Source organism: Leptonychotes weddellii, chromosome 16, assembly GCF_054177405.1.
Source record: "Leptonychotes weddellii isolate Sample4059 chromosome 16, ASM5417740v2, whole genome shotgun sequence".
NCBI classification, from domain to species: domain Eukaryota; kingdom Metazoa; phylum Chordata; class Mammalia; order Carnivora; family Phocidae; genus Leptonychotes; species Leptonychotes weddellii.
Window position 1 is genome coordinate 4643433 of NC_138384.1, and position 9871 is coordinate 4653303.

General features: G+C 39.0%; 1 protein-coding gene across 3 annotated transcripts in view; it reads right to left on the reverse strand.

Annotated features, from left to right (window-relative positions):
• The window catches only part of CDH13 (cadherin 13), a 1287326-nt gene that overhangs the window by 120009 nt on the left and 1157446 nt on the right, over nucleotides 1-9871 (reverse strand). For all 3 annotated transcript variants that reach the window (XM_081807354.1, XM_081807356.1, XM_081807355.1), the window contains one exon: nucleotides 8965-9105. In XM_081807354.1, the coding sequence (XP_081663480.1) occupies nucleotides 8965-9105 (141 nt within the window). The remainder of the gene's footprint in view (nucleotides 1-8964; nucleotides 9106-9871) is intronic.

Consider the following 9871-nt stretch of genomic DNA (forward strand, 5'->3'; position numbering starts at 1 on the left):
CTCTTAGGGGAGGAGAGTTTCATTTAAAGCACTCAACCATATTGCATGGAACCCTGGGGGAGTGGATAAATCTATTCCATGTAAATAGACCTTTGGTAAAAGAAGGCACAAAAAAGGTATTTCCTAACCACCAAACAACCAAAAACAAATGAAGATCCAAGAGTTAAAGAAACTCCAGGTATTCATGTCAATTCAAGACTGAGGGGCTCAGAAAGGGAAGCTTGCCACTGATTATGCAGCTCAAGTCTCTTATAGTTAGAGTCACTTCTTGGTTACCGATATCAAGGAGGAGACCCAAACGTTTTTTAAACTTTTCACTGACATGAGTTGATTTTAAAGCCAATAGTAAGAGAAGGTGTGGGCATTGACAAACTGTTTCATTATTGTTCTTTAATCTATATTTTTAATGAACATATGAGGCTGCTTTGTGCCACAGTGAATTCCATATTCACCTCTATTGCTTTTCCTTGATGCTCCAGATGAAAAAGCTGATCTAGATTTTTTTTCTTTGTTGATGGTAGTTGGGGCAAACTTCTCCTAGACTGACCCTCAAATTTAGAATAACTTGAGAATTTGTATTTAACACAAAGACTCCCACCTATTTGGAAGCACTGCCAAGAACTACCAAGGCAGCCAGAACTTGGGAATCCAGGATCGTGCAGAGAGGGAAGCTCCCTGAGGCCAATATCCTATTGGACTTTTACCCTTAAGGTATTTTCTAAATTGTAATGGCACTGGGACAAGAGGCTAAGGATCTGAGCAGGAAGCACTGGCTAAGAGGCCATGAAGTCAAGCAGAGCTTTCAGCAATCTCGTGGGGGCTGAGGAGACCTGAAATTCAGGGTCTCTGAAGTAGAAGAGCCCTTGTACATACCAGACTTTTGGTGAGGACCCCAGAAATGCTGCACCTGAGGACTAAGGGAAACCAGGAAGTAGATTAGCCCCCAGAAAAGACTGAAACTCAACCACCATAAATCAACTTGATCCTAGACTTATTTAAAGTCATCTTTTTCTACACGTCTTGGTTTCAGGAGGTAAAAGTAAATCCTTCCTGGAGAAATATAACATCAGCCAGAGTCCCTAAATCCCTTTAAAAAAAATTCACATGTGTTATTCATAAAGTTATAGGCAGGCCAAGGGACCATAACATATGACCAAAAAAGAAGTGAAAAATACTGAAAATAGAAATAGACCTAGAAGTGATCTAGATACTGGAGTTATCAGACATTGAATTTAAAGTAACTCTGAGTAAAACGTTTAAAAAATAGGTAAAATGGAAAATTGCAGCAGAGAATTTTAATCCATAAAATAAGTTCATGGAAATTATATTTAAAATACAAAATGTGGAATTAAGAACTTATAGATGGGTATAATAGATTAGATGAAGCAGAAGAGAGAATTGGTGAACTGGGAAAAAGTCAACAGAAGCACAGACAGTCTCTCTCTCTCTCTCTCTCTATGCAATTAGAGTCTAAGGAAAGGGAGAGAAAATGGGTCAAGAAATAGTTGAAAAGTTATGTTATGAAGTGAAATGCTTAGGGAACAAGTATGACAAACACAAATTAAACCATACCTCAGCATGCCATGGTAAAACTGTTGAAAAGTAAGGCAAAGAAATGTTATTAAAAGCAGCCAGAAACAAGAGCCACATTTCTGTCAATGGAGAAGAAAGTAATACTGACAGCTGACCCAAAAAATTAGCTGATGTCAGAAGTCAATGAGACGGCACCTTTAAAGTGTCGTAAAAAAATAATTATCCACTGAGATTCTGCATCCAGTGAAAATTACATAAAAAATTCAGGTAAAAAAGATGGTAATACTAAATGAGAGAGTTTGTCACCAACAGACTTGCACTATTTTTAAAATAAAAAAGAATTCTTTTATCAGAGGAAAATTAACCCATATGGAAGCACTAAAACATGAAGAGATAAGTGATAATATAAAGGGTGAATAAATGGATGCTTGTTCAATAAAGTAATATTTTTGTAAAATATAAAATATTTGTAGAATTAAAACATGACAACAAGATCTCAAAAGACAGGAGTGGGATAAAAGGAGTTCAGATGTTCTAAGGTCCTTGAAGAATGCAAGAAGTGGTAAAAATGTGAATTTATATTAGATTCTGTAAGTCAAGGATGTATATTTCAATTTCTCAGAAACTAGAATAAGAATATGAAAATGAAGTATAATAAATAAGTTATAGCAGAATATAAAATGATAAAAAATACTGGATTATTTAAGAAAGGTCAGGAATGAGAGAAAAAGAACTATATGAAGGTGCTCAGATAGGAAACAAATACTAGGATTGGTAGACTTAAACTCACATATATGTTTTTGGCATTACATGTAAATGGACAAAATAATCCAAGTAAAATCGGAACTGATAAATAAAAACCCAAATATACATTGCTTATAAGAAATGCACTTTAACATAAGATTACAGAAAACTTGAGAGAAGAAAGGATGGAAAAAATATAATATGATAACACTAACCTTAAGAAAGCTACAGTAGTTATTCTAATACTAGATGAGGTAAATGTCAAAGCAAAAAGCATTTCCGGAGGTAGAGAGTAAATTTTGTAATAATAAAAGATCAAAACATCATGAAGATATGACAATTTTAAATTTGTAAGCACTTAATAACACAGCTTCAAATATTCAAAGAAAAATTAGATACAACTAACAGGAGAAATAGATATATCTAAAATCATAGATATCATATCCATTCTTTCAGTAACTGATAGAAAAGATTAACAAACAAAATATGTAAAGGATTTGAACAAAAATATTAAAAAACTGTAGATTTCACATGGTTTTCATGTGCACGTGGGCCATTTATCAAAACTGATCATATTCTGGGTTGTAAAACAAGTTTCAATAAAAAGCAAAGGACTATAACCGTATCAGTATGTTCTCCAACCACAGTGGAATTAAACTAGATGTTAATAAATCCTAAATATGTGGAATTAAGCAATATACATTTAGGCAGTGGTCAGTGAGAGGGATTTTAGGAAGTTCCTGAGCTGCTGATCAGGTTCTATTTCTTGATCTGGGTTTTGCGTTTGACTTATGAATCATAGAATCACTCAATATTTGTGTACTTTTTTTGTATGAAAGTTACATGTTTATTTAAAGAAAGGCCATAAAACTTGAGTTAGCCATATTAATTGCAATTTAGAAAGACATTTTGGAATGTTTTGATAAAATAAGTAAGCAATTATAAACTCCTAATTTGGAGCAATATTGTAGGTCACTTCCTTTTCTTTCTGACTATTGAGGAATTGAGAGAAAATTCAGATAAAAGTTAGTGGATTATACATGAATGTTCATAACAGCATTATTCACAACAGCCAAAAAAACTGAAACAGCCCAAATATCCATCAATGGATGAATGGATAAACAAAATGTTGTAAATCCATAGAATAGAGTATCATTCAGCCATAAAAAGGAATGAAGTTCTGATACATGCTACAAGGTGGAGGAAGCTTGAACACATAAGTGAAAGAAGCAAATCACAAAAGGCCACATACTGCATGACTCCATTTATATGAAATGTCCAGTACAAGCAAGTCCATAGGAATACAAGGAAGATTAGTAGTTGCTAGGGGTTTTGGGGAAATGGGGATGGGGACTGATTGCTATGGGCATGGGGTTTCTTTGGGGTGATGGAATGTTCTGGAATTAGATAGCAGTGATGGCTGCACAACTTTGTGAGTCTACTAAAAGCCAATGATTTTACATTTCAAAAGGGTGAACTTTATGGTATGTGAATTATATCTTTAAAAAGTTATTAAAAATACTTAATGGAATGTGAAGCAGAAGTGGCACAGTTAAGGAATGAAATAAATAGATGTTATCCTGACATCATTCTGCATCAGACTGTTCATTAAGAGGAAAAAGTAAATTTCTAAAACAAGAAATAAAATAGCTCCTTGATTGCCTGATAAACCAATAAACGAAGAGGAGTGAATCATGATAAACACATTGGTAAAGACTTAAATTTCTTGCAATTTAACCTGCCACGTCAACATCAATAAAGGTAATATAAAACTCTTAACATGCCTCAAAACAAGGGCATAGATGATCCCCATGGATGACATGGTTAACAAGGGTCATCAATTTACACAAAAGCATTTGAAATTGTACAACTACATATTTTTGTATATTGTATATAATCGTGTGTGTGTGTGTGTGTGTGTATGTATATACACTTGAATGAGAAACCTGATATTTTTTCAAATTTAACACTTCTCAAAATTTACATGAGTTTTCCAACTATGAAATGTGTCGTGAAGGTGAAAAAACATGTTTCTAAAATCTCAATCATACAGAGCAAGTTTCTATCAACCCTACCAGGGGAAAGACTAGACTTTTTGTTCTCTTTCTATAGAAGTGATATTAGATAGTTATTATATAAAGATGAGACCACAGAGTTTGCCATCCAACGTGTAAGAGTAAAGGCATTACAGGGTGAATTAGGCAGTTAACTATTAAATTTTTTTATTGTAACAGCTAATAGTCCAAAGAAAAATAAGATTCCCAAGGCATCAAGGTTTCTTGAAGACCCAACACTGGTTTTTAGGATTTGGAAACCGACCCTCCATACCCACTTGATAACCCAATGTGAGTATTTGCCCGTGGCTGTTTCAGTTTGCCGGCTTCCTGTTCATGCCATTTACCTTCACCCCTCTATGAAAACCATAGTGTTTACCCATCTCTCATCTGCCAGCTGGAGGACAGGACCTTTTAAGTTGTATGACAGTTTTATTACAGATGTAATGTGATAGCTCAAACATGGCAACATTTACCTTAGAATTCATCAAATAGCTAAAAAAAAAAAAATCCTAAGTTATTAAGTTTAAATCACCAATTGCCATATTAAGGTAAAACCTGAAAATTAATTGATTGGAAAAATGAAGAAAAACTCAATGTCTAAAACTAACATTTAGTAGAATCTTTGTGTAAAAACTATTAGGAAAACTCAAAGAGGACTCTCCACAGGGAGACAAGAACTTCCAACCCAAATATTCGCAAAAGTGAATGATAAAAATCGAATTCATGTATCAATTTTAAGTATGACCATGGCTCATCCTACCTGGTGACACGATTCTAATGTTAAGATGGCCTTCAGGAAGCATTCAGCAAATACTGAATTATTGAGTGCCTACTGGGACCGTGACTGAGAATAAGAGAGATGTGGCCTTGCCTCTCAGCAAGCTTATAGTCCATGGAAACAAACACAGTGGAACACACAGATGAGCTGACTTTGTGCTAAGAATTTACTTTTTTTTTTCACTTTTAAAAATAACCTTTAAAATATCTCCTTCCTCAGGAACAACCCCTATATTGTTCAGGGCGGCAACATGCCAACTCAAGATGGAATTATTTCTCACACTCCCTTACAGATAAGGGAGGCTAAGGAGATGTGGGTTTCTGGGGAAGCCCTTCAAATGACATTTACCTAGGGGGCAGGTCCTTCTTTGCCCTTCTCATTTCCTGATCCTTTCTTCCTGTGATGTGGACACGATGGCTGTTGCAGCAATGACCCTACTGTACTATGAGGCAGCCTTGGAGAAGGTAGGGAAGAAAGATAAGAGGAATCAGGGACCCTGGTGATGTCATGGTGTCAGCACATTGGCCTGGGACTGTCTACCTACACATTCTCATGTGAAAGAAACCATACCTCTACCTCCTTTAACACAGTGTTATTTCCAGTTGCTCTTATTTGTGGTACACATAACTTCTCTTTCAAACAGATAACAAAATTAATATCTCTACAGAAGGAAGATCACATCAAAAAGAATTAAAACAAACAAACCAACAAAACAACCATATATTCCTGTGAACTTCCTAAGAAATGTCTTAATATACATAGAAGCCTATTTAAGACAACATCTTGGACAATTTTTCTAGACATCCTCAAACCCAAATGACCACCATTTCCATTCTGGAATGATTAAACCTCGACTTCCCTCTCTAAACATTATTTCAGCTTCAGGATCACAAGCGCCATGTTTCCTCTCTGCTCCTTGTATATCCTATTGTCCTACCTCTTCCACATCCCAGAGACCACTGCACTGGGCTGAGCTCTTCTGAGGACTTCTCCTTCCCCCCTTAGCAGGTTTCTCTTAGCCTGTTTTGCTTTTGTTCATAGTGATGTATTTTACTGATTCTGCCACCTCTCCTCCAAAATTCCTTTTCCCCTTGAACTCTAGGGTCTAAACCATTGATTTCAAATGAGCCGGTTCATAGATCACATTAGAGGAAAACAGCAGCCTTTCAACATGGGAAGAGATGCCCCTTTGGATTACGAGTGTCAGTTGACCTTTTACATTTTAGAAACATTATCATCATCATATCATCATCTTGCTCACCACCACCATCTTGCTCACTGCCATCTTCTTCGTCACTGCTTTCATCCCACCACTGTCTTCACCATCACCTTCCTTATTACCACTGCTCTCATCATCAACACGCTAGAGAACGGTAGATGACCAGCACTATCTAAACGCTTTCCACCACTGGCTCATTTCATATTCACAAGAACCTAGTGAGGTAGGCTTTATTGTCAGCCCCATCAACAGGTGAAGAAACTAGAACGTAGAGGGTTAACACGCTCATATCCATGGTGGGATCTGAATCCGGTTCTGGTTCCAGAGCCCATCTCTTCCCCTCTGTGTTATACTACCTCTGGCAATTCTGGCATCCAAAATGTATAATTCCCTTTTCAACAACAAAGAAATCAGCCTTTCAGGAATATGTTAGAAAATCTAACTGTGAACTTCCTTTATCCAGCATTGGACAAAGACTACTTTGGGACATCTGATACCCAAGAGGAAGAGTTTCATGGACTTGCTAGTTATCCATTCCTCTCATTTTATTTCTTATATCTCTATATGAGTTGGGACATCACTTTTGCCCTGTGGGAATCTAAAGCTTGTTGTCAAATGTCCATTTGAAGAGAAGTTCTGTGCTTTTGCTGATATCCACAGGTGAATATATTTTCCATGACACTAGTCAGTGTCTCTTACTCTTTACTTAAGATCTACGTTAAATTTTTCCTTGGAGTCAGTGGTATTAACAACAACATAAATCTCTCCCTCACGGTATTTAGTTCATGACTAGGCACATACTTCTTGTTTCCTGAGTCACAGGAGCTAAATTCAGGGCTTCACTGAAGTAACTAATTAGTCTCAGACACCTGGCAACATTGATAGGTCCTCTTATTTTTAGATTGGGGTTATGTAATTTTTATTTTCATTACTATATCTATATTGAATATGAAAACATGCCTTTAGTACTTTTTTGGAAATAGCTTTGGAAATAGCATTGGAAATAGAAATTCTGCAGGTAAACCAGTAGCCACATGGGACACCAGCTCAGTGAGACATGACGAGGTGGCCCAGGAAAGGTTCTTCCCGGGGCCAAATAAGTCTGAAAAACCCTACAGACTATCCCTGCCCCTCTTAGAGAAACAAAGCATTTTAAAAGTACATTTACTGCAGAGAGTGCTGCAGTAAAAGAAATCTTTTTTTCTATTCAACTGAGGGTCCCCCACATCTAGTTGACCGTGAAGTCTTCCCTTGCCCCACAATGATGTAACTCATGGAACCAGTTTTTTGGAATACCAGTTTGGGCAACTTGGGAATAGTGAGCAATCTGTTTTAGCAGTCATAGGAACATGTCATGGGAAGCAAAAGAATGAAGCCGTATCAGCTACTTTGGCCTCTGCCATGTGGAGGTTGGAATCCTGAGTGCCCAAGACCCCCTGGGAGAGGGGGAGATTTCCACCCTGAATGTGTCACGCACGCAGGGCTGCTGGGATAGAGAGGGCACTGGGGAGCCAGAGGGCCCACCTCTCCTGAACCATCTGGAGTAGCCCTGGGACTCTGGAGAGAGGGGTGGGGCAACTGCAAATCCAGACATATGCGCCTTTTTTTTTTTCTGAATGTCAGGGAGGGTGGAAAACATGAACCACAGAGAAGGAAGCACAATACTGCAGTTAGTTGCATGGCTCCCTGGGAACCATGTTCACATCCCATTTCTGTCACTGACTCCGCCTGTGACCTTGGAGCAGTTATCCAGATTCTTTGAGCTGAAAATAAGCTCCCTTCCTGGTAAAGAGTGGTTAATGAAACCAACCTCACACAGTCAAACGAGGCAAAGAATCACAGGTGGAGAGCCCCGTTGGTGGTGGCAGATGCACAGCAAAGGCTCAGCCAATGACAAAGGCTATCTTTACTGATTCTACGCTCTTGGTCAGTAAGAGGGGTGTCAAATCCTTGGCTCAGGCCCTGACCCCCCAAAGAAACCACGGCATTATCATATTTCCATCAGATGCAGGGTGCAAATAACTTCCTGGTTTGGATACAAATGCAGCAACTGAATGCAATTTTGTGTACTCAGCCCATCCCCAAACGTTGCTCCACTGGAATAAATGGGGACCAGCAACCATGATCCATAATCATAAAAGCACAAGAGCCGAGAATAAATAATGGCTCTTCTGGACAAGCTAACTTGGTTGTAATTTATAAGCTCCTGGGCCACCTTGTTACTGCCAAGAAAATCTGCTTTACCTTCTCGCGGCTGTTCCGTCTGCCCTCTCAATCTGCACTTGCTGAAAAAAATACTTATTGTTATGCTAAAATCACAACAGGCCTCACATAACTCAGTGCTAAATAACACCGATAAAACTAGGAAAATGGCACTTTGGCATTAAAAGTTATTTTCTTATGGACTTTAACAAGATTCAGGGCTTTTGTTCTCACAATGCTCTTTTCAGCTTTACGTACACACAAAAGACACAAACATGAAAAAGTACGCAAGAGCAAAACAACACCCCCTCTCCCACAAGGAGGGTTTTCATTTGCAAACCGGGGGCCAGCAGGGGCTGCAGTACGTGGAGTTAATACCGATCAACAACCATGGCTGTGAACAGCCAGGCTGGGGGGCGGGGGGCGGTTACCTCTTTCCTGGTGAATTTTGGTGAGTGATCATTTTTGTCATCGATCATGATTGTCGCCGTGGCCGTGCCTGTTAAGCCAACATCCAGTCCAGCCATGTCTTGAGCCTCGATGATCAATTCATACTTGGGATTTTCCAGAGTCTGTAAAGCAAAAACACGACAGACAAGATGGCATTTAGGTTTGGGCTGCCACCTGGGATATAGGGGTCGCCGAGGCCGCGCCACCCCCTCGCCCGTCGGGGCAGGCATCTCAGACCCACAGAGCCTGCACCTGTTCTGCGTAATTGTGTCGTTGGAATCTCTCCAATACGAGACTGTCACGATTCATAGACTGGATACAGTCGTGGGGACGGAATCCGTTTTCTGTCCTTATTTAACAGGGCATTCGATACATTCCAGACTGTTTCATTTCCAGGCTTTAGGGTATATAATGCATGTTTGACGTCCACACCCACTTATGTTATTTCACAGTGACCTCGTGAAACTGGTCTACAATGGAGGTTAAGTGTGATGATGAGATGGGGACAAAGATGGCAGCTCTGGGAACTCACATTTACTGAACAACCTGCTGGCCAGCCATTGGGTACTGGACTTTGTACTTAATCTTTCCAACTATGTGTTAAGGCGCATATATGGTTCCCATTTTTAGCTAATTATGGCATTAATTTTCCTTATTTGCTTAAACCATTTTGGAGTGTTTTCTTTTCTTTCTTTTTTTTTTTTAAAGATTTTATTTATTTATTTGACACAGAGAGAGACAGCGAGAGAGGGAACACAAGCAGGGGGAGTGGGAGAGGGAGAAGCAGGCTTCCCGCCGAGCAGGGAGCCCGATGCGGGGCTCGATCCCAGGACCCTGGGATCATGACCTGAGCCGAAGGCAGTCGCTTAACCAACTGAGCCACCCAGG